Source organism: Heterocephalus glaber, unplaced genomic scaffold (assembly GCF_053883595.1).
Source record: "Heterocephalus glaber isolate CG9 unplaced genomic scaffold, H.glaber_assembly_v1.0 deba00001613, whole genome shotgun sequence".
Classification (NCBI taxonomy): Eukaryota; Metazoa; Chordata; class Mammalia; order Rodentia; family Bathyergidae; genus Heterocephalus; species Heterocephalus glaber.
In genome coordinates, this window is record NW_028258384.1 from 27,315,890 (window position 1) to 27,341,076 (window position 25,187).

Below are 25,187 nucleotides of genomic sequence, written 5' to 3' on the forward strand. Positions count from 1 at the left end.
ATACAGATGAATCTCATTTGTATAAAAATATATATAGATATGTGCATATATATATACTGTATGAATGACATAGGATGGAACTATATCAAAATGTCAATACTGGATAATTGGAATTCTCTTTAATTTTATTCTTTATAGTTTTCTGAAATTTTAAATATTTCCATGATATATATTACCTCTTTATTCAGAAAATAGCAATAAATATTTCCTGAAAACGAATACAGAATGGAATATAATACAACAGGAAAACAAACTATAACAGTATCCTATGGCAGACAGTATGTTAAGTGAAAAAAGTCAGATATAAAAAGAGTATATACTATATGCTTCCATTTATATAAATTCCAAAAATAGACAAAGCTCACTGGTGCTTTTGCAAATCAGAACTATGGTCACATCCCCCTCCCCGCCCCCACCTGGCCATTTTTCTCTTTTTTCAGTACTGGGGATTGAACTCAGGGCCTTCACACTGAAATATATCCCCAGCCTTTTTTTAAATTTTGAGACAGAGTTTTGCTAAGGAGCTAAGGCTAGGCTCAAACTTGTAATTCTTCTGCCTTGGGCTCCCAAAGTGCAGGGATTACAGGCTTGTGCCAATATGCCTTTGTCGTCACCTTTTAAGGGAAAGGATGAGATAGTGACTGGAAGGAGCCACCAGGGGGGCTTCTGGGATGCTGGTAGAGTTCTGATTATTGATCTCAGTACTGGTTACACAGATGGACTCATAGTATGGAAATTAATTTGCTGAGTCATACACTTTTGATTTATACATTCTGTGTATATTTCACCAAAATTTTAATATAAATCCTGTTCATCGTGCTTTTGGGTTTTCTAAGCCCCTTACAGGGGATTTTCTGAGTCTTCTGGAAAAACCAAGATCGCCACATTTCTCTCTGTCCTGTGGCAGAGTCACTCATTTCATACTAAGTAGATCTTCCAGTGTTAGAGTTATTCTCCTACCTGTGGAGAGGACCACACCTCTTCATGTGGGTAACCTGGTGATATCTAGTAATGCCAAGGGACTAAGTTGCACTATAAAGAGAGGTTGTGAGTTGCAGAGTGGAATTTGAAGTGGTTGAAAGACTTTCTTTTCCTGTTGATCATATTACTCAATTTTACAGGCCTTTATGGAAGAAGTCAAGTCCCGGGGCCCCTATGTCTACTCTGTGCTGGAGTCAGCTCAAGCCTTCCTGTCTCAGCATCCATTTGAGGAACTAGAGGAACCTCATTCTGAGAGCAAAAGTGGGTGATCTTCTGCTCTTCCCCCCTTCTTTTTGAGCTATACACCATTAAGCAAACACTTTTCTGCCCTCCCCAAATTCATTTTCTCAGCTATTATCTGAGAAAGTAGTTTTTTCATATGAGTCCAGAATTGAGAAGGAGCAAGATTCATATTGCAAATAAAAACAAAGAGAACAGAGTCTGAAGCAGCAGTCACTAGCATGAGGCCTGTACTGTACATATGGCCTTTTAATGAGGCATGAAAAAGAAATAAAAAACATGAACTGAACCAACTCAGTGAATAAAAGTTGCAGTATGTTAAAAAAAAAATGCTGCTTTACTCCAACATAGAGGGACATGTGGCAATGTTATAATCAACCAACAACTAAGAAACTCTAAAATGTTAAGTGATGACCTTTTAGAGGAAAATTTATGGTAATGTTTTGATACGACCATAGTGGCTTCTAGCCCTTTCTCTTGACAGGGAGAACCACTCTTCATCTAGATTCAAATCAAGCAGCAGGATAGGATCCATGGTGATGATTAGATATAAGTGGTGGCCCAGCAAGCCCACTTCCCCAGAAAGAATCCTCAACACTCTGAGATAAGCTATGAATAGCCTGGAGAGGAGCCTTAATTAATTGAGTCCTTTGTCAATTCCATTTCCTCTCTCAGTTTATTTCTAGCTTCTCGATGGGAGGGCTAGTACTTTAATTTGCTGTCCAATGGGCCTCAGATAGGATAAGCTCAGGAGAGAAAGACAATTCCAATTAGCCTGGGGCTTTGAGGCTCTGAATCTTCTTCCAAGAGAAGGTTCTGAGGGAGAAAGTGAAAATGTATAAATTAAGAACCCAGCTTTTCTGGCTTTATGTCATCCTCTCCTGGCCTGAGACATCAAAAAAAGCCTCCCTTGTTTGGGTGCAAATGGGAAGCAGACACTAATACAAAATCACATTCCAGGATGATGTGAATAGCACTGTGGATGATTCACCTCATTACATGTCTTGAAATATTTTACTCACTATCTTGACCATTTTTAAAAATTATGAGGAAATCTTCATGATGTTATAAGTGGAAAAAACCAAATTGGTCTCTTGACTATGATGATGGATACACAAACGAACATGTGATAAAACTGTATAGACAATACACATGTATGTGCACACACACAATAAATACAAATAAAACTAGGGAGCTCTGAACAAAATTAGTGGATTGTATGAATATCAAAATCTTTGTTTTGATATTGGACTATTCTTTTACAAGATATCACTATTTGGGTAAGGGGATATGAAATCTGTGTTGTTTCTTACAACTGCATGTGAATCTATAAAATCTCAAAATAGTTTAACTAAAATAACTGAATGTACAAAAGGAGCTCAACTATGGAAAAGTATATATTTCTATATGAATATATACAAGAACATGTACACACATGCATCGGTACACACACACACGCACGTGCACACACACACACACACACACACGGATGTCTGTCTCTGCCTTTCCCAGAGCTGCTCCTGTCTGGTTAAGGTTAGCGTGACCTGGTTTCCTGCCTACACTTGCAGATGCCTCCCCCAGACAGCGGGTCCAGAATCTTAGCCGCTTTGTGTGGAAGCAGGCAACAGTGGCTAGTGAACTGTGGGAGAAGCTGACAGCCCGCTGTGTGGACCAGCACCGCCACATTGAGCGTACTCTAGAGCAGTTATTGGAGATCCAAGGGGCAATGGAGGAATTGAGCACTACTCTGACCCAAGCTGACGGAGTCCGAGCCACTTGGGAGCCCATTGGAGATCTCTTTATTGATTCACTACCAGACCATATCCAGGCTATTAAGGTATGCATGGCTCCTCCCCTGGCTACAGTCACCCCTGAGACTTGATGCTCTTCTGGACCCTGACAGAGTTCCTCCTGCTGAGACTCCATTGGTGTGGACACTAACTTAAGCCTCTTTTAGTGTATGTTCTAGATCTGGGGCTGGCATGGCTGTAGTCTCCTCTGTACTATAGTCTTCTCTTTCCCTGGGTTTGTAAATTGAGGGAAGGAAGCAGATAAGGCCTGTGGCCACTCACACCTTAGTTTGGTTGTCCTAATAGGCAAACTCCTAAGTTATGTTGTTGAAACAAAACCTGTGAATGAAGAGGGAAGAGGTGAGTAAATGATTAATGGGTCCTCTTTCCCACTCTCTGTCTGCTGTGGCACTTGGGTCCTGGTTCTCCAGCTATTCAAAGAAGAATTCTCTCCCATGAAAGACGGAGTGAAGTTGGTGAATGATCTGGCCCATCAACTTGCCATTTCTGATGTGCACTTATCAATGGAGAATTCCCGAGCCCTGGAGCAAATCAACATCCGGTGGAAGCAGCTACAGGTAGAAGAGTAGCCTGAAGTGAGCCATGAGGAGTCACCTCAATATAAAGTAGACTTAGGGAAAACTTTCTCAAAATAAAACCTACATGGGAAAAGACTGCTAAAGAATGTGGGGTTAGGGAACAGGCTTCTCAGCATCTAAGTTGCCAGGTATGATTAAACTGAAGAAAAGGAGAACAACCTGTCTAGATTTGGGCACGCAGGTAGACAGAGGAGAAGAGTCACTGTGCTAGAATTAAGGAGGCTCTTCTCTGACTTATGGGAGTGTTGGGAGAAGGATAGGAATTGGGTGACGGTGAAAAGGGCTGAAACTAAAGAAAAGCCAGCCTATGAAGGAGCTCATAAAGATTCTTAGAGGCACCTGAGTGTTCCCACACGAAATAGAATGAATCCATTGTCCTCCTTCCTATTCTTTCCATAGGTGTCAGTGGGTGAGAGACTTAAGCAGCTCCAGGATGCTCACCGGGACTTTGGGCCTGGGTCACAGCACTTCCTCTCCTGTACGTGAGCCAAATTGAACTTCACTTAACAGAACCTCAGCCACCTTCCAAAAGAATCTACTGTTGTCCCCTAGGGGGCTGATGAGAGTCCAGTATACCTTGTCATCCAAGAAGCAGTACAGATTACAAAAACATTTAGTAGTTGAAAGAATAGGCTCTCCAATTAGAGAGACCTGGTCTGAGACAGTGTACTTCAGCGTAATAGCTGTGTAAACTTGAAAAAATAGCTTATTCTTTTTGAATCTCAATTTTCCCATCTGTACAAAGAAGGGAAAATATTACCTAGCTTATAAATCAGGTTTTGGAAATTAAATGACTATTTATTCAACAATATTTATTGTTGGGCAGTTACTTTTCTAGGCACTGGGGTTGCATCAGTGAACACAACAGAAATCCTTAGAGTTGGCCAGCTTACACTCTAGTGGAAGAAGCCAGATTATAAACAACTACACACACACACAGAGTGGGTGGAAAGTGCTATGGAAAAAAATAAGCCAAGAAGGCATGGATAGGGAGGATAAGACTTAAGGGAGGAGGCATTTCAAATACCTCCTGAGAGGGTGACAATTGGACAGAGGCCCAAAAGAGGCAAAATAATGAACCACGTGAATAGCTTAGGGAAGAGCATACCAGGCAATGATTACAGGTCCTTAAATCAGGGTGTGCTGAGAAAAGCAAAGAGGCTCATGTGGAGGAGAGCAGAGAGAAAGTGCAGGGAGGACAGACCATGGAGGGCCTTGTAGATCAAAGTTCTTTGGACTTTATTCCAAATGGAATAGAGGACCTCTGGCAGGGTTTGAGGTGAGCAATGACATGATCTGATTTATGTTTCAACATCAGGTTAAGAATAGATTTTTGCGGGGGCCCAAGAGTGGGAGCTGGGAGACCTGTTGGTGAGCACATTGCGCTAATCCAGGTGAGGGATGATGGTGGCCCAGACCAGGGTTGTAGTAGTAGATATGGTGAGAATATACAGAAAGGAAACTTAGACATTCACACAAAGCACAAGCATAGAATCTGGCATATACTAGGATCTCAATAATTGTTAACGATGGTTAGAATCATTGGTATTATAGTCAGTGACATGAAGCTGTTCCTACGGAGGGTTCTTGTACTCAGGAAAACTGAAGTGAGCAGATCAACCAAGTAACCTGAGCCTCTCCTGGAAGAACAAGAAGATAAAGACACGAGGATGAGAGAAGCATGAGTTTTCAGAATTTCTCATGAGAGAAAGAAGGGGAAATGGGCAGTACCATTACCCTCTGTCCCACAGGCCTGAGAAGCTTGGCTTTTGAGGGGAAGGGGTTTGCACCTCTATGAGGAAAGTAGAGTCTACTTTGTAGCCACAGGAAAAATCCAGCTGCCTGCACCCAAAAGAGGGAAATGTCAGGGTAGCCAAGGCCAAGTATTCCTGTTCAAGCCCTAGCCACATCTCTAGTATGTTAGGGCATCAGTGACAGTCTCTTCTACTTTTCTCACCTTATCATCAGGGAGAGAAGTGTGTTCATTAGAAATGCTTGCTTGCCGGCTATGATAGTAAATGCCGATAATCCCAGCACTTTCAGAGACTGAGGCAGGAGGATTGTAAATTTGAGCCCGGCCTGACTTAGTGAGGCCCTGACTCAGAATTAAAACTAAAAAAAATGTTAGAGATATACTTCAGTGCAGAGGTCCTGGGTTTAATCTCAAGTACCACGGAGGAAGGAAGGAAGAAAAGAGAAAGAGAGAGAAAGGAAGGAAGGAGTTTGCCACACCCTCAGGGTTTATGTTAAGAGCTGCAGTGAGATCAAACATGTCCTTTTTTGTTTGACCACCCTTGAGGAAGAATAAAATGGGAATGGCAGGCCAGCTTACTTTCTCTTTCTCTTCTCCTTTACCAGCCTCTGTCCAGGTTCCCTGGGAAAGAGCAATTTCGCCCAATAAAGTTCCCTACTACATCAAGTGAGTGATCGTCAGAATCAGAAGCAGGTCAATCCCTACCTGCCCCCTCCCTCACCTGTCTTTTGGTACTTATCCCTGTCACTCCTTGTTCACTGGGATTCCACTATCCAGTTCAGTTTTTCCTCCTACTCATACCAAGAGCTCAAGATTCTTCCTGAATAAAGGTGAACCTTGTGCTTTGGGATCTTCAGAGTTCACCCTTGCACCCTGCAACTTTTTGCACCCAACCTATCACTGGGTAGTGTGCACATGTGAGGTGGGGGAAGTGTGGCAGAGTGTGGGTACTGGTGCTAGTGATGCTTTTGTTTGTAGCCACCAGGCGCAGACCACATGCTGGGACCATCCCAAGATGACTGAGTTATACCAAACCCTAGGTAAGAATGTGGGGTTCCCTTCTGCATCGTTGGTGGGACTGTGAAACTGATACAACTGCAGAAATCAGTGTAGAGATTTCTCAAAAAAACAAAAAATAGAAATTCCATTTGACCCAGCCATTCCCCTTCTAAGTGTCTTCCCAAAAGAGTTAAAAACATCGTATTACAGTGATACATGCATACCTCTGTTTATAGCAGCACAATTCATAATAGCTAAAAATCTTGGAAACAGCCTATAGGTTTATCAACAGATGCATGGATAAAGAAAATGTGGTATTTATACACAATGTAGTACTACTCTGCCAAAAGAAGGATAAATTTGAGTCATTTGTAGCAAGATGCATGCACCTTGAGACCATAATGTTAAGTGAAGCAACTCAGACACACAAGCTTAAATATCGCATGGTTTCTCTTATATGAAAAACTCAATATATATAACATACAAAACAAAAGACAGATAATAAGGAGAGTGAGACAGAGAGAGGTATTGTAATCCAATGCAGACAAGGTATCTAAAATTGACTTAGTACAATTATCTTACATATTTATATCTTCTATATTTTCTTTGGCCTGTTAGTCTTGTTTAATCTCTATATATGATAATTAATTTTATAAGGTCTTACAAGATAAATAAACGAATCTGATGCTAGAAAAACAAAAGAGGGGTAGAGAAAAGGGGGAAAAATAGAATTGAAATGTGTTATGTACATGTACCAATTTCCTACAGTGAATGTAATCATTGTGTACTGCAAACATGTACTAATAAAACATACACTAATAAAAAAGAATGTGGGGAGTATAGAGTAGGGATGTATATAGCGGCCTTTGTCCTGTATTTTCCATCAACAGATGAATGAAGAAAATATATTATATCTATACAGTTGAATAGTATTTAGCTTTAAAAGGCAGGTAATACTGCTGTTTGTTTTAATATGTATGAACCTAAAGGACATTATGCCAAGTAAAATAAGCTAGGCATCAAAAGAAAAACACTGTATGATCTCACTTATATAAGGAATCTAAAACAGCCAAATTCATGTAGATCATAAAATGGAATGGTGGTTATCAGGGGCTACAGGAAGGAGATAATGGACAGATGTTGGTCAAAGGCCACAAAGTTTTAATTAAGCAAAATGAATAAGTCCTATTTATCTATGGTATGGCATAGGGTCTATGCTTAACAGCACTATTTTTATACTTAAAAGTTCGCTAAGAGGGTAGATCTTATGTTAAACGTTCTTACCATATACACAAATGATCCGGATTGTAAATAAGGCGGCAGGAGGAGATTTAGAAGTGATAGATAGGTTTATGACATAGATCATGGTGGTGGTTTTACAGTATATGCTTATTTCCAAACTCATTGGGTTGTATATATTAAATCAGTACAGCTTTTTGTATGTCAGTCATACCTCAACAAAATGATTTTTAACAAAGAATAGAAGGGAAACTTAGTTAATAAGCAGATGACATAGAAGTGCCTGCCTTGCCCTTTCTCCAAAAATCTTCCTTCCTTTCTGTCTTCACTTTCCTCAACTGGACTCTATATTACTCATGGGCTATTTTACATCATATTAGGGAATTATACTTGTAGATGTGAAGCTTTTTCCAGGCTGCAGTGACTGTGGCACTTTTGTGCCTTATCTTTGCCCACTGAGAGAAACTCATCATGTTGCAAATTTTATCCATGCTGATGCATGTGACTGTAATTCATTTGTTTTCTCACTGCTGTAGATATTCCATTGTATATAGCACTTTATCTGTTCCACTGTTTTTTTCCACATTTTTATTAGTGCACATTTGTTATACAGTTTAATGGGTTTCATTTTGGCAGGTTAGTACACGCACGCAACATACTTCAATCATTCCTCCTCTTTACCCTCCTTGCTCCATCCTCCCTGCTAGTTTCACATTTTGGGGGGTTTCAATGCATATAATTTATATATGCATTAATATAATTGATCATACTCATCCCACCATTATCTGCCTTTATACCTCTCTTCCCCCCTCCTTATCTGTTCTACTGTTGATGGACATATGAGTTTCTAGTTTGAAGATAAAAAGTGCAGTGCTATTAAGGATTTCTTGTACATTTTTTCTGGTGCATTCGTCCAAGGCTTTCTCCAGAGCATGTTTTCCAGTCTGCAGATAACATCATTTCAGTGTGTTTGACAAGCATTTTAAAAAACTGAAACAGAGTAGAAAATACTAATATGCAACAGATATTTAGCAGGAGTCAGATTTTATATTAATTTTATGTTTTGTATTTTAAAATCCAGTAAAGGGGCCGGGGATTTAGCTCAGTTGTTTCGCCGCCTGCTGCGCAAGCCCAAGGACCCGAGTTGGATCCCCGATACCAAAAAAAAAAAAAAACCATATTCTAAAATCTAGTAAGGAATTGCTTTTTGAAATGTTCGTTATTTATACATGCACATGTGTTTATATATTCTGGGTTGTGATATAAAAAGAATTTCTTACTATGAGTTTGGGTCCAAAAATGTTTGGAAATCATTACTGTAAGACAGAGAGCTGGCTAAGTGGTAGGACACATGAGTATTCTAATTTACTAGGTAATACCAAGTTGTTTTCCAAAGTGATTGTATCAGTTCATACCTCTACTAGCAGTTCTCATTCATATGCATCTTTGTTGGCACTTGCTATTGTCAGACCTCTATATTTTTCCAGTCTGATGGGTTTAAATTCTTCTCTTATTGTGGTTTTAATTTACATTTCCCTAGATTATCAAAAGGTGCAAATTTCCAATGATAAATGTCATTATATTGTATACTTAAAATGTCCCAATAAAATAAATTTTTTAAAAAATTACATTTCCCTAATCTAAATATGTCTCTTTCTATTCTTTGCAGCTGATCTGAACAACATTAAGTTCTCAGCTTATCGCACTGCCATGAAGCTCCGAAGAGTCCAGAAGGCCCTGCGCTGTATGTCTCCTGTCACACTTCCCTAAGGCTTTCATCCCCATTCTTCTGTTCTTCATCAATTTTCAGTTTCTCACTTTCATCCCATTTTGGCCAGGGTTGTTGAATGGTTTGGTGGGATCTCTCCAAAGGCTGGAACATTCTGGAGACTTTCCCTTTGCAGAGTCCTTCCAGTGATTTCAAGCCCCAGACTTGTTTCCAAATTAACCCTACAGTCATCCAACTACTTGACCCTTCTCACCTGCCCCAATGTGGATAATAAAGCAACTGCTTTGTAACAGAAAGTATCCCAGCCCATGGTTTGATGCAGCAACAGAACTATTGAAGCAAATGTCAGTGGTTGGGGCTTAGGATAGCTGCAGATATATTGTGCCTTATGGCCTCTCTCAGGGTTACTATTTATTCAGACTTCCTGAGCCAGGTGTGTCTGGTTAGGCCAGTTCAGCTTTGATAGTAATTAAAATGTCCTACTGCCTGGCACAGTGCCACAGTCCTGTAATCCCAGCTGTTCAGCAGGCTAAGGCAAAAGGATGGCAAGTTCCAGGCCAGCCTGGGCAACTTAACAAGATCCCATTTCAGAATAAAAAATACAATGGTCTGGGGATGTAGCTCAGTGGTAGAGCACTCCTAGGTTCAATCCTCTGAATTGAAAAACAAACTTCCTGGTGTATGTCATATTTACCCAACTATACCTGGGGATTCACAGTCAGTATCCAGGTTCTCACAACAAGATTCATGGAGAAATCTATTTACAGTTAAAACCCGTGTAAAGACAGAGAAACTTAAAATGGCATATGATCTCAGGAATCAATACAAAAAGGAGGTGAGTTTATTCTCATCTCACCATCTTCTCAAAACTATTGTCAAACAGTGTTGAGTATGGAAATATGTTGGGTTAATTAAGGGAAGTTTTTTGCTGCCTTCCCCTGCTTGGAATGAGTGTCTTGGTAAAGAACAAGCTTGTTTCATACTTGCAAACAATTGAGATGCTTGCTTCCTACTTGTAAATTTTGGGCTGCTGGTGGCTTTATCTCCTCTAATCCCTGAGGTTCTACTTTGGGCTATATTTTTTTGTCTCTTTCCATTCCTTTCCAGTGGATCTAGTAACTTTAACTACAGCCCTAGAGATCTTCAATGAGCATGATCTGCAGGCCAGTGAGCATGTGATGGACGTGGTAGAGGTCATTCATTGCCTGACTGCCTTATACGAACGGCTAGAGGAGGAAAGAGGCATCCTGGTCAACGTGCCACTATGTGTAGACATGACCCTCAACTGGCTTCTCAATGTTTTTGACAGGTAAGGTCTTTCAGTCCTGGAAGCCTCTGGGATCAATTTAATGGCACATCTCCAATGGGCATAGTAGGAAAGGGTTGCTCTCACCGTGGGCATAGTTGGCCAGAACTCTGCTGGGGTTAACTTGGTGAGGAAAATGGCTGCCAAGGTGTTATTGTTAATCCTTTATATATATATATTCATGTTCTCAGTCTGTTCTTTTAAACCTAGTGGTCGCAGCGGAAAGATGCGGGCATTGTCCTTTAAGACCGGCATTGCATGCCTCTGTGGCACAGAAGTGAAAGAAAAACTTCAGTGTGAGTACAACTCCAAAGTCTGGAGTGGTGTTGGGTGGAGGGAGAGGTGCTGCAGGGAGAAAGAAGGGTATAAGACAAGCAGAAGTTAGGTCTCATTACTCAGAAGAGGGCTATTCAGACCACTTTGTGATGCATCCTGGTCCAGGCTACTGTGAAGAATATGCGCCTGAGGCTTGTTATTATTCCCTCTTCCATGCCTTTGGATTTCTAATCTGATATAAGTACTTGTGATCTGCACTGACATCCTCGAGTATCCAGCGCCTTGAGTGTCTAGTTCTAGTCCCCATGTCCTGCCAGGCATAGCCCTCTCCCAATCTGAAGCTGAAGTCAAGTCACACATTTTCCTGGAGACTCCTTGTGTCATTACATAGATGAGGTATAATAATATATTCTCTTGGAGATGGACAATATGTACTTCTTAGATTTTACCTTTCTGGTTTATATCGTTTTTCCCTCTCTATTCCATCTTGTGTTCAACATTTTGAACTTTTTCTTTTGCTGAGTTCTAATGTGTGTTGACCTCTCTACAAAATGTCGTGAATACTAGGTTAAATTAGATCTGATACTTTCTTCAAAATGTGTAGTCTAGAGGAGGAGACAGAAGCACAAAAATCATTTTTTTAAAAAGTACTAATAAACTGGGTGTGGCGGTGCATGCCTGTAACCCCAGCACTCTGGAAGGCTGGGGCAAGAGGATCACAAGTTGGAGGCTAGCCTGGACAACTTAGTGATTTAGTGAGACCCTGTCTCAACATGGAAAAAAATGTAGTTCAGTATGAAGGCTTTGGGTTCAATTCTCAGTCCTGCAAAACAAAGAAACAAAAGTAAATAAATGGCACTAACAAAAATAATCCAAATGGCAAAGGATATGTGCTATATCAGATCACAGAAGACATATGCCAGTGGTCTGAGAAAACTTTACAGGGAAAGGACATTTCTAAGCATGTTTATGGCTATATTATTTTGCCTAACTTTCCCTTGAGATGGGATGTTCAGTGATTATTTATCCTCAATTTTTAATTAAGGAAACTGCAGCACAGAGAGGTTCATAACTTACTCGAGATTCTACAGCTAGTCAGCCATGGATCTAGAACTTGAATTCAGGCCTTTTGGCTTTTGCTTCTGTGTATCTTCTGGGCCTTAGGTAAAGTGTGAAGCAAATAGACAGTAACCTCTGGAAGAGGTTTTCTAAGGTTGGCCTGGGAAGAAGGAGGTCCTAGAAGGACCAATAAAAGTCCGTATTAATCTGTAAGTACCACAGTATACTCCACAAGCACTTAGAGGCCATTTTTAGATAATTAGCTCCTCTTTTTGAATTGTCCATACCAAGGCTTCCTTCCATTTGTATGGACAACTGAGAGATTACTGAAGTATCAAATTATATCAGCTACATGAACAGGAGAGGGATGGACCCTGATGGTGACACAGGTGCCCCTGAGCCCACAGCTCTCATCGTGCTTCTTGAGGAATCTGTTTTTCCAATGGTGTCATACATATCTGTGTCTAGCAGTGCTTTTAATTCTTCCTCTCTTCCTCTCTCCCTCACTCCCTCTCTCCCTCCCTACATTTCTGAAGTTTTCTTCTTGTGTCTCTCTCACTTTTTCTCTCTGAACTCAGGGAATGCTCTTTTTAAAACTCCTGGACTTCTAAAAGCTCAGGAATGAACCTCTAGGCATTCCAGTTTCAAAAATCCATACGAGCCGGGCATGGTGGTGCACCTCCATAGTCCCAGCAAGTGGGAGGCTGAGGCAGGAGGATTGGCGTGAGTTTGAGGCCAACCTGGGCAGCATAATGAGTTCAAGGCCAGGATGAACTGCATATCAAGATCTTGTCTCATACACACACACACACAAAGTCCATGTGCTCTGTCCATGTATTCTTTCCCTCTCTTCCTTTTCTACTTTTTCCTGCATTGGGATTGGCCATTCTTGATGGTGGGGCCAGCAGACCTCTTCAGCCAAGTGGCCAACTCAGGCAGCCAGTGTGACCAACGCCATCTCAGTGTCCTGCTTCATGAAGCCATTCAGGTGCCCCGTCAGCTGGGTGAAGTGGCAGCCTTCGGGGGCAGCAATGTGGAGCCTAGTGTCCGTAGTTGCTTCCGTTTTGTGAGTATGAAACTCCAGAGGGAAGTGAGAGGGGAGGAAGGGTGGGAGGAACAGAAGAAAGACCAAGCTTTTGATGTGAAGTACTCACATGTAAGAGAGTTTGTAGGGATGGGACAACAGGACAAAGGGTTGACTGGGTCTTAGGATTAGAGTCCTATTAGGGAAAGTGCCAGCTCAACTACAACAGGGCAGAAGGTGGACACCTCTGGAGAACAGACCAATCCAGGCCCTGCTGGTTTCCCTGCTTTTCTGAGAGCTACCACTCTAGAGAGGAGATACTTTGAGCTTCATTCATTTCCACTGGACTTCTTATTTCCCTAGAGCACTGGGAAGCCAGTCATTGAAGCTTCCCAGTTCCTGGAGTGGGTCAACTTGGAACCCCAGTCTATGGTGTGGCTGGCTGTTCTACATCGGGTCACCATTGCTGAGCAAGTAAAGCATCAGACCAAGTGCTCTATCTGTAGGCAATGCCCTATCAAGGGGTTCAGGTAGGGAAAACAATACCTGCTTGGATGATAATCATCAGAAATATGTCATGGGTCATACAAATCGGATACTACAAAACAGTGCATTACATAATTACAATATATTTACAGCAAATCTATTATGTATTATTATACACTGTTGTAATTCTTTCTATTGCAGAATGTTTAACTCTTTGAAGACTTGGAAATGATGAAATATTTTATTTTGTTTTCATTGTAGTATGAAGTATACAGACCTAACAAAAAAAGGAAAGTGAATACTATAAGAATACCTGTTTATCAAATGGTTTGCCAGCAGATGTTTCACAATTAATTCCCTAGAAAGATAAAAGGAAACCTGATTTGTAGCATTTGCTTCTGTGATATATTACTTCCACCCTGCCTGATACCTGGTTATGTATAGGAGGTTCCTGAGTCAAGTGAGGAAGAGATCCACAGTCAGTCACACATTTATAGTATTTCCACCATGCTCATATAGGTTGATTATCCCTAATCCAAACATCTGAAATCTGAAATGCTCCAAAATGCATTTTGAATTTCTGAATTAGAGATGCCTAACCTGCAAAGTCTGTGCAAATATTCCAAAATCTGAAAAACTTCTGGCCTCAAGCATTTTAGATAAAGGATACTCAACTTGTACAGTAGATGTTAATAGCCTCAAGAACATAGATAATAGTAAGTAGGAAGTGATGAGATTTGAATATTACATTTATTTATCATTTATTTAATTGTAAGCTTTTATAACTAAATTTGAAAATAATGGTTGTGTTTAACAATTGGCTTGGAAAAACCTTAAAAGTTTAATAGCCAGCTCTTGTGAGCTGGTAGGAACTGGCTGCAGCATACTGCAGTATATACCCTCAACCAGGCTTAAGAAATAAAACATTATTACAATACATTTGAAGTCTCCCTGATTACATTCCCCTCATTCCTCCACAAAGGTAGATTTTAGCTTTCATCATAAATTTGGCTTTCATTATAAAATGTTCAATTTTATAACTTTTAAGAGCACCACCATACAACTGTCCCTGCAAACACCCTGCTTTGTATAAGATGAGCAAATGAAGCCCAGAAGTGGAATGTGACTTGCCCGAGTTCACACAGCTAAGTAGTGCTAAATCTAGCACTAAATATTGTAATATCTGACTCCTCTAAGTCTAGAAATTTCACTCTTCTATACTACTAGGTCTGGGCAGATTGGTCAGGTTTTAGAAGTAGATCTGAAAAGCTATTCTATATTCTGTAATAATACTTGTTGTTATAATAACCTTTGGAAATAACTTTTAGCCAACTTTACCACAGCTAGTAGAATAAACCTCCTTTGTATTGGAAATGTAACTTCTCCTGGGAGCATGAACCCTATTGGGTCTTACTTATTTAGAAAGTTATTGATACAATGAGATCTTTAACCCTACTACCCCACCAAACCCACCCCCTTTATTGTGATGCTGGAGATTGAACTCAAGGTCTTAGATATGCTATGGAAGCACTCTACCAATGAGCTACATCCCAAGCCCTTTTTGAAGCAGGGTCTCATTAAGTTGTATAGGCTGACCTTGAACTTGCCATCCTCCTGCTTCAGCCTTGAATAGCTGGGTTTTCATGTATGTGCCACCATGCCCAGTCTAAACCTCCTTTTAAAAAAAAGGTAGTAGGCCGGGGATTTAGCTCAGTGGCACTGCTCTTGTCTCACAAGCACCACAAGCGAAAGGTCCTGAGTTCATTCCCAGTACCAAAAAAAAAGTAGTGAGACAATGCTGTTTCTCACACTTCCTGGAACTCTGGGCTTGGTGATTTCATGGAGATTTATGGTCTCTAGAACAAGGCTATTCATCTGTTGAGGACTCAGCCACTGCTATGTATAGGAGATTGAGCATGATATGACTCCATGCCCCACCCCTCCTTCTTATATCTGTATATATTTGCATGTTAGGGAAATGGGTGTGGTCAGTGTGGCATATTAGATTATCTTTCTCACCATGTCCCATCTCCCAAAGGTACCGGAGTCTGAAACAATTTAACGTGGATATCTGCCAGACCTGCTTCTTAACAGGCAGGGCCAGCAAGGGCAATAAGCTGCACTACCCCATCATGGAGTATTACACCCAGGTATGGAACCTCTGGGCCTTTCGGGAGGGATAAGCAGCTCTCAGGCACTGGGCTTCACCCAGCGTTGGTTCACTGTGTTCTGTTCTCCTGTGAGGAGCATTCACAAACAGTCCTGGTGATTCTGCCATATGGGGCATTCAGGCCTCTCTATTCTTCCATTGAAACTTCTCCTTCACTAGGGTCACAGTTGGCCCAGGATAGTCTCAACCTTTTAAAGGACACTCACTTTTCTCTTCAGAGAAAAGTCTTCGGAAAGAGAGAGTAGGGCTCTTTCTGCCCCTTCTAGTTAATACAAAAATATGTGCTCACAGTAAGTACTCAGTCCCTCGGGGGAGGGGGATAGGTTTTTACCTAGGCCCACAAACTTCACTTGGTTTTCATTAGTAACTGTGCCTTTCACAGCCATGTGAGTCTAGATTGCTCAGTATCCCTGAACTCAAGGCACAGAATTGCTCCTAAGCTCTATTTGAGACCCACCACTCCATGTGTAGTTTCCTGAGCTGACCCTGCTTCCTAAAAGTCTAAATGTCTTTATCTCTTTCTGTCCACATAGATTCTTCTAGAGCCCAAACATATGCCCTGCTCTACTCATCCCCTACCACTCTCTCCCTTACCCTACCCCTCATCTTTCAATCTGTTTTTCTACAGTCCATCTTTCCAAGCTGTCATCTCTTCAAATTCTGTATCCAATTTTAGACCTTTTTCTAGAAGCAGGGTGTGACAAGCATAAATAAAAATAGAGTACTAGTCACACTCTTTGCTCAAAGGGAGCAGCCACAACTTCTCAGAGTATCTGGAAGCCACTAGGGTAAGTCTCTCTGCCCTGTCTCCCTCCAGACTACATCCAGTGAGAACATGAGGGACTTTGCTACAACCTTAAAGAACAAATTCCGCTCAAAGCATTATTTCAGCAAACACCCTCAGCGAGGTTATCTGCCTGTGCAATCAGTGCTAGAGGCTGACTACAATGAGACGTGAGTACAGTAGTTGAGCAGTGGCTGTGGGCAGCCTCACTTAGCCTGTGTCTGTGCTGTGAATGAGCTGAGTCCCAAGTGGGCTAAGGGTATTTTAGGGTAAATCCCACCAGTAACAGAATAGTTCAGCTTGGGCCTGACCCAGATTGTGCCTGGGGAAATAGATTCAAATCTAGTCTCTATATTCTGTACCCACTTAGCTCTTGCCCATCTCCATAATGTGGGTGGTAGGATGGGGTGAGGTAGGGTGGTTAGGAAACAGACTGTAGAACTGATTTTGCCTAGTCTTTGGTATTCTGACTCTTTGCTTTCTTCCAGACCGGCTTCTTCCCCAATGTTGCCACATGCTGATACACACTCTCGAATTGAGCATTTTGCCAGCAGGTACCAGAAGGTTTTGGGGGGAAGGTATAGAAAGTCCAAGGGAAAGGGTTTTTCAGTTGGGACAAGGAAAATTGAGTTAGGGCCAGGGGATGTTCACAGTGGGATGTGGAGCAGCCAATAAATCCTAATACTTAGAAGTGGTTGGGGTATCCCTCAAATCCAATGAGCCTCTTATGGGATTAGGGTGTTTGAGATGAAAACAGATCTCATATTCTGTTTTCCTTCCTGTTCCTGCTCTTTCTTCCTAGGCTTGCTGAGATGGAAAGTCAGAATTGCTCCTTCTTTAATGACAGCCTGTCCCCAGATGACAGCATGTGAGTTTCAAAAGCTGCTCATTTTCCAGAAACAGCTCTGTTTTGGGGATCCCTCTACCAATCTTTGGGAAGGGTTCCACAAAGGAATGGAAGTACAGTTGTTAGGGCCCTTGACTCTCTAAGGAAGAAAAGCTGCTTCCTGGACACAGTAAGAGAAGCAATCTTTCCTTTTGTCAACTGACTGGGGGAATGAATGACATGCTACCTCTCTGCCATCTGCCCAGCTCCCTTCCTGTTGTGCAATCCCATCTTTCTGTGCCCAACTATGTGAGAAGAAGAACATACCCTCATCTGAAGCTGCAGAAAGAAGCTATTGTCTTATGCTCAAGATACCAAAACCTCATCTAGTGCCACACCAACTGGAAGACATCAGGGACTTGACCAAAGCATAGTCAAAGGAATTCCCTAGTCCTGTAGCCCAGGGAAGGGACCCTGAAACTCTAGGGAGGTCCCTGGCCTGCTCAGACAGCCTAGGCACAGCTAGCTACATGGATTCCATCTGATCCTGACTGAAACTCAGATTCCTCTGGGAGGTGAGGAAGCAAAGGGAGGTAGAGGGGAGAAATAGCAAAGAAAAAGAAGTGATTTTCTCATGATATCATAGGTAGCTACAAGTAGAACTCAGAAGCCCCAGAATCCTGAAAATATTCTCAATACCTGCACCACAGCTGTTTCCACCTTTGAATATTTCCATCCCACTCAAGGCTAAACATGTGGCTTTTCCCTCTCTGATTTAAAAGTGAATCTTCCATCATGCATCTCCTGGGGTCTGAGCTGGAAGCTGAGAACTCATGTCCTGAGCTGTTGCTATATTCAACCCCTGGTCACCTCCTTTCCTGTCCCCACCCCCATGCAGAGATGAGGACCAGTACCTGTTGCGGCACTCCAGCCCCATCACAGACCGGGAACCCGCCTTTGGACAGCAGGTTCCATGCAGCATGGCCACAGAAAGCAAGGGAGAGCTGGAGAAGATACTGGCTCACTTAGAAGATGAGAACCGGTGGGTGTGGCCATGGTACAAATTTGTTTGGGTTCTAGAGGCAGACAGCTTGAATTTAAGTACTGGCACTTTCATGTCTTAGCTGTGTGACCTTTTGTGGTCCTCCATTTCCTAATCTGTAAAATGGATATGATGATAATTACACCAGCTTCTTATGGTCACTTGTGAAGACCAAATGAGATCAGACATATAATGGTTTACCCAGTGCCTGGCTTAGAGTAAGGCTTCAATAAATGCTAGCTCTTGTAATAATTATTTGAATTTTTTAAATGTCACCCAATTTTCCCCACTACCTTCTACATGAAGGCAGAGAGAATGCAAACACAGAGAATACAGAAGAAAGTATGACATGGCCCTGCTCTCAAAGAATTTTCCGTGCTAGATATAGAAAGAGATAACTATCACCTAGTGAAAGTATTTCAGAGATGACGATACTACAAAGAGCATTTGTGTACTGGAAGAGAGAATGTGACAATTACAGGAATGGTATTACTCTTCATAAAATAGAGGTGGCAGTAGGGGTCTGAAGAAGATCCAAGCCACTTTAAGAGAGTAAGCCTTACCTCTTGGAGTAGCACATCTAAAACATTATTAGTGTACATAAGTCACTTGAGCTGGATAAAATACAAGTTCTGATTCATAGATCTTGGTGGGGACTAAATTTCTGCATTTTTTGCTGTTTAGATGAAAATTTATTAATTTTATATAATTGGAATTATAAAACATTCATAATTATAGAATCAAAACATCAAGGGGAAAATTCCCACTGGGTCCAAAATTTGGGCTGTATATTCTGCACCCAAGAAAGAAGATACAAATTCTTAATGTGGCTCCATGGCTTGGGTTCTGGCTCCTATTTATTTCACCTGTATCTTTTCCCTTTGATCTTACTCTCTGCCTTCTGGCCAAATTAGTTTGTGCTGTTTTCTTCACCTCTTGCCTCAGGGTCTTTGCCTTACTGTTTTCTTCACTTAGAATGTTTTTTCCCTTTTGGCTGAGCAAATTCTACTCCAGTAAGCAGTTTTTTAGAAGTCTTTAATGATTCCTAAGACATTTCCTATTCATTATTCTGATAACTTCTGTGCTTCTCCTTCATAGAACTTACCATAGATGTAACAATAAAGTTTTTTATAATCTTCCTCAACCATTAGGTAGGTTTAAATTGGACATTGTATGGGGTAATGTCTCAGTAAATAGTTATCAAATGAATAATGAACAAATGGATGACTGGAAACTGAGTCCAACGAATTAGGATGCTATGGTCTGAATGTTTGTGTCCCCCTAAATTCACATGTTTAAATCCTAACCCCTGAAGAAGTGTAGCCATCTGGTAGATGACTAGTAAGATTAATGACCTTATAAAATAACCCAAGGGAGGCTGTTTCCTTCCACCATGCGATGACAAAGCTACAGGGCACCATTTATGAACCAGGAAGCTAGGACCTCACTGTATCTGCCCAAATCATGTTCTTGAACTTTCCAGACTCCAGAACTGTGGGGAATGAATTTCTGTTGTTTATAAGCTACCTAGTCTGTGATATTTTTTTATAGCAATCCAAACAGACTAAGACATGGGAAGTATGATCTCTAAAGAGAACAGGACAAAGCAATCAAGATTTGTGCAGGAGTTTGTAAACAGCCAAGGAGATTGTAGGTTTCTGCTATTTTGAGTCAGGAGCCTGGAACCCACATTTTAGGTACCAACTGAAAATATGGCCACCAAGAAAGAGCTAACAGCCTTAGAGATTGGGGTGTTAGCTCCCTCAAATCCCATTCTGGAGAACTAAGTTTCTCTAAGTTTCTGCATTTCTTTTCTTTCTTTCTTTCTTTTTTTTTTTTTTTGGCACTGGTTATATAACTCAGGACCTTGTACTTGTGAGGCAGGTGGCAGCACCACTGAGCTAAATCCCCAGCCCTAGTTTCTGCATTTCTAACCAGCTTCCGGGGGATGCTATAGACCACAAAAGGAGTGGCACATCTTTAGAAGAGTGCTCCTCAGAATGGAGTACAGACAAGGGTCAGTCTGCAAAATGTCAAATTCCAGGAATGATAAATTCAGAAATAGAAAGTAGAAACTTTTCTAGCAATTTGACATTACCATGACAGTCAAACACATAATTAGTGAAGTTATCTCATTGAATAGGCTAGAGACCAGGCAGAACATGGGTCATGTGAGCTGTGGACTAGTCATGCATGTTAGGACTACATATTGTTCCACAATGGATTGAAGAAAAAAACCTGATTTCTCACAAAAAACAGTTTGAGAAATACTGAATTAGAGCAGCAAGGGACAGGCCATAGGAAATGTTGGGCAGAGAGTGATTCTATTTCATTGCTAAAAAAGAAAAACAAAAACCAAAATAACGATGTCCCCCAAAATAGACTATCTCTTTGGAATCTGTTTCCTTCATGACCAACATGGGCATTCAAAGTGGGCTACATAAGAGGACTGTGGAGAAAAGTGGTAAGATGGGTAATCTTTTGTTTATGTCATGTCTTCTCCTGGAATCTAAAAATCTGAAAGTGGAGTAGATGCATCAGTGGCTCTAATACCTCTTTTATTTGCAGACTATGTTTCTGCCTTTTTTGAAGATCAGAATTAATCCCTGAAGCAGCCCATCAAAGCCTTGAAACACTTCTTATGTGAAATGTCAGCTCTCTGCTCTGAGGTTTCTGCCTTCCTGGAAGGCAGAGTAAATGATATATGTGATGGAAAGGAAGTGGATATGGCTATTCAAGCAAGAGCATGGCTGGGACTGGGTGGGCTGGGAAAGCCCCACGATTGCTTACACCTGGGTATGAGAGGACTTTTGGGATCTGAACAGTCAGTACTCTGATAGAGCCATAGGTTTTGGCTTCTTTGTTCTTGGCAGAATTCTCCAGGCAGAGCTGAGGCGCCTGAAATGGCAGCATGAGGAGGCAGCTGAGGCACCCACCCTGGCTGAGGGCTCCACTGAGGCCACACTGGACCACCACAATGAGGAGCTTCTGGCTGAAGCCAGGATCCTCCGACAGCACAAGAGCCGCCTGGAGATGCGCATGCAGATCCTTGAAGACCACAACAAACAACTAGAGTCCCAGCTGCAGCGCTTGAGGGAGCTGCTGCTACAGGTGAGGCTGCATACAGTGAATCCAGGTGGCCCTGAGCACAGGAGGAGGAGGTGGGGAGTTGGGAGTGTGCAACAAAGAGGAGGAAGGAAAGAGTTCCTTGGTTGTGGCTATCAAGTGACTTCCTGAAGGGAAACGGGCTGGCAGTTGGGGAGGTCAGGGGAAGGAAGAGGCTGGTTCGGGCACATCCTTGGCCAGTTGTCTTCCACTTGGCTTCCAGGATGTTTTTGTGTGTCACTCTCAAGCTACTTAGCAGCTGGGTCAAAGGGAGAACTTCTGAGGGCTTACTTCTTTACAATCCATTAGAATATGGTAGTGAAAGAACAAACTTCAAAAATCATCTAAGAGGTTGATTTTGCCAATATGACATTTGCACAAAAGAACCAAGTGTACACATGTTTGGCAAGAGAAAGATTTTTGCAAAAAAGAGTTCTCTTGATACTTTTTGCCCCTTTCATCTCTAGCAGGTAGTGTAGCTCTGCATTTGAATATGACTCTGCCAGATAGTGACTGTGGGATGTTAGAAAGTTACTTAACTTCATTAAACCCTGGTTCCCTCACCTATAAAACAGGGATGATAACAATAACAACATCATAATGAGATTATGCATTTACAAAACTTAGCACGATACTAGGAATATAGTGTACTCCTCATAGATGTTGCCTAATATTGTCATTATATGTAACAGGCAATAGCACCCCCTTCCCCCACACCTGTTCCCCAGATCCTCCAAGTGTTACCTCCAGCAGGGGGTCTCTGAGTGACCCTTCACCCTCTTTGAGTCCTTATCGTCACTTCAGTGAAGAATAAAGGAGTGGGCCTCTTAGGGAGGCCCCAGTGAGTATGAGATGTACTTCATACTTATAGGAATAAGCTGGTTTCTAAAAATAACTGTTTCACTGATTGGTGATCTAGGCCAATTAGAGTCTTAGCCTTTGTTTCTGGGAAGGGGACAAGGTCAGCATTAGTAAATGTGAGTAGCACTTTCATAAGGTTACAGTAGGGTGCATTTTTTCAAGTACATGGTACACAGATAAGCATGTGATGATTTTACAATTGTCAGCCACAGATAAGTATTACAATTGTCAGCCACAGATAAGCATGTGATGATTTTACAATGTTAAGTCATCCGTGTTTTGTTCTGTGTTTTTTCTATGTTCCTCTGCACCTACACAAGGAACAGTCTGTAAATGAATTCCTGGGGGTTTCTAACATATGTTATTATAGCATGAACCAAAGATCAGGTGTGAACTCCACATTTCCAGAGAAAAATGGGTTCTAAATAGCTTAATTATAGCTGAGATGATAGCAAGAGACCTTTAGGTACATGGCCGCCCTTATAATAACTAGAAGCCATTGGTGCATGTTGCTGAAGGAAGAAGTTAATTGATAACTGAATATTCTAAGAAGTTTCCTAAAAGGAAAGCCACTACTTGGGGCACTACCAATAGCATTTTTTTTAGTTTATTATTTTCTTTCTTTCTTTCTTTCTTTCTTTCTTCCTTTCGTTCTTTCTTTCTTTTTGAGACAGGGTCTTGCTATGCAGTTAAGGTTGGCCTTGAACTTACTATGTAGCCCAGGCTGGCCTCAAACTCAAGGCAATCTTCTTGCTGCAGTTTCTCAAGTGCTGGATTATAGGCATGCACCACCACACCCAGCTACCAAAAGCATTTTAAACTCCAAAGTCAAAGGGAGGGGCATGAGATCTTTAAGGTCCCTGCTAAACTCAGGAGTCTGCCAAAGTAAGGTTTGGAAGGCAAAGCTGCTTATGCCTTATCTCTTGCTAGCCACCCACGGAATCAGATGGCAGTGGATCTGCAGGCTCATCCCTAGCTTCCTCTCCACAGCAGTCAGAAAGCAGTCACCCCCAGGAGAAGGGACAGACAACTCCAGACACTGAGGCTGCAGGTGAGTTCCCTGGCCCCTCCTAGCCTTTTTCTCCATGGCTTTGTCCTGCCCCAGATTTTCTACCCAAGGTTCTGCTATGGCTGGGACTGGTTTCTCCTCATAGCTTTATGCTTAGAGGGGTCAAAGGTAACTGGCTTATTGACTCATTAATTCATACATTTCTTCTACAAGTGTTTATTATACAGTCATTGACACATAGTAGTCACTGAAATGGGAAGACATAAGGCTCTGGGTCTGCCCTTCAATTGGCAGCATCCTACCCTGGCTTTGAGGCTTCATACAAAGGAGTCTCAAGTTACCTTCCCAAATCTCTCTTTTCCAACTCAGATGATGTGGCATCAAAGAGCCAGGATGTCAGCTTGTGCTTGGAGGACATCATGGAGAAGCTCCGCCATGCATTCCCCGGTGTGCGAAGCTCTGATGTGACTGCCAACACCCTACTGGCTTCTTGATGGAGCCAGATCCCTGTTCCATAATCCATAGTCCTCTCCTGATTCTGGTCAAAGACTTCCCTCAGCCTTCACCTAACCTTTCCAGTCCCCACTGGCCCCACATTCCTTAACCAGAGTTATTTGGGCTCCAGGTAGCAACAAGGATCTGGTGGCATGTGAGGGAGTGGGATCAGGGGAAAAGTAGGAATGATTCCTCTGACTCTAGAAATGTGCCCTTTAACCCTCAAGTTTGAGACCAGTCCCTTACTTTACCCTTTGGTTACAGTCCAAGCATATAGCACGTGGCTATTCAGACAAGGGGCAGAGACACTGCCTTACAGAGCTAAGCAGTCCCCACTGGCCCCTTTTCCTTCTTCACTGAATTATGGAGAGGGAAAAGGCTAATGACCCCAAGGTGGGAGTATTACGAATCTACAGGGATTATCCCTACTTCCTAGCCCATTCAGGTAGGCAAAAGGGTATCCCTGAGACCCTCTTCCAAAATGTCCCTAAAGAAATATGGGCAGGGTGTGTACTAATTACTTCAGTTCCAAGGCATAGTTCTAACTCTGGATTCTACCTACATGTTGTTTCCTCTGAATGTCTTCAGTTCCTTCTATCACAGTCCATGGCAGACCTTCCTTGAGGAGGAAACCGTTCATTCTAGTTTCTGCCTCCACCTTACATTTGGAAATATTATAGAAATATTTGTGGATTTAGGTATTTTTCCCTGACCCTCCTCTTTTCTGAAGGCCTCAGCATCCCATGAGACGCACAAAGATACTCTGGAAATCTAGCTGAAGCCCTCCTTTGCTCTTCTGAATCTGTCCTCACAGACCTGGGGTAGAAGTGACAGCTTGCTCAGCAAGGGAGTCTTTCTCTCTTTGAGTGTGAAAGGGGAAGCCACTCTCTGTCTTGGAGGAGTATGACAGCCTGCCACCCTTCCAGGCTGTGACCCTTCTATCTCTTAAGTGGAATCAGGTGAGGTGGCTGGGTGTCTCCAGGTGAGGATAAGGCAGTTGTCACTGGCCAATTTGAATAGTGGTACCTTCCTAGGATCCACTGACCATGAATCAGAAAGTTGGCCACTTTCTACCCAGACAACTGTGAGGCCTTCCTATGCAGAAAACTGTTATTTCTAACTCTGGAAGGTGAACCCAGCTCTCTGAACTAACACTTCCTAGACAACATATACCATGACCCCTTTATCCAGAAACTGTGCACAGTAGATAGTGGGGCATAGGTTGGATGAGAGGGCTTGGGAACTTTGAGCAGAGTCAGAGTCTGCTTAGGTTCCTTTTTTCGAAGGAGAACTTTGTTTTCCCACCAGAGCCCTGCAGTCAACTTCATTTGCCTGAGTTTATATATATACGTATCTACTGTACATCAGTGCTCTCCCAGCCTCACTCATACATTAAATTATAATACCTCTTGAA

The 25,187-nt window shown here is 42.0% G+C and overlaps 1 protein-coding gene across 4 annotated transcripts in view; it reads left to right on the forward strand.

Annotated features, from left to right (window-relative positions):
- Nucleotides 1-25,187, forward strand: part of Drp2 (dystrophin related protein 2) — a 39,641-nt gene extending 14,454 nt beyond the window's left edge. For 3 of the 4 annotated variants that reach the window (XM_004872576.3, XM_021250467.2, XM_013068430.3), the window contains 19 exons: nucleotides 1,122-1,242; nucleotides 2,790-3,058; nucleotides 3,443-3,589; nucleotides 4,010-4,088; nucleotides 5,969-6,029; nucleotides 6,342-6,403; nucleotides 9,271-9,345; nucleotides 10,438-10,639; nucleotides 10,847-10,932; nucleotides 12,880-13,037; nucleotides 13,359-13,525; nucleotides 15,520-15,631; nucleotides 16,469-16,605; nucleotides 16,924-16,989; nucleotides 17,238-17,303; nucleotides 18,160-18,303; nucleotides 21,177-21,414; nucleotides 23,200-23,320; nucleotides 23,648-25,187. In XM_004872576.3, coding sequence (XP_004872633.1) covers nucleotides 1,122-1,242; nucleotides 2,790-3,058; nucleotides 3,443-3,589; nucleotides 4,010-4,088; nucleotides 5,969-6,029; nucleotides 6,342-6,403; nucleotides 9,271-9,345; nucleotides 10,438-10,639; nucleotides 10,847-10,932; nucleotides 12,880-13,037; nucleotides 13,359-13,525; nucleotides 15,520-15,631; nucleotides 16,469-16,605; nucleotides 16,924-16,989; nucleotides 17,238-17,303; nucleotides 18,160-18,303; nucleotides 21,177-21,414; nucleotides 23,200-23,320; nucleotides 23,648-23,772 — 2,436 coding nt within the window. In that variant the 3' untranslated portion in view covers nucleotides 23,773-25,187. The remainder of the gene's footprint in view (nucleotides 1-1,121; nucleotides 1,243-2,789; nucleotides 3,059-3,442; nucleotides 3,590-4,009; nucleotides 4,089-5,968; nucleotides 6,030-6,341; nucleotides 6,404-9,270; nucleotides 9,346-10,437; nucleotides 10,640-10,846; nucleotides 10,933-12,879; nucleotides 13,038-13,358; nucleotides 13,526-15,519; nucleotides 15,632-16,468; nucleotides 16,606-16,923; nucleotides 16,990-17,237; nucleotides 17,304-18,159; nucleotides 18,304-21,176; nucleotides 21,415-23,199; nucleotides 23,321-23,647) is intronic. The other variant, XM_021250465.2, reaches the window with a different exon arrangement.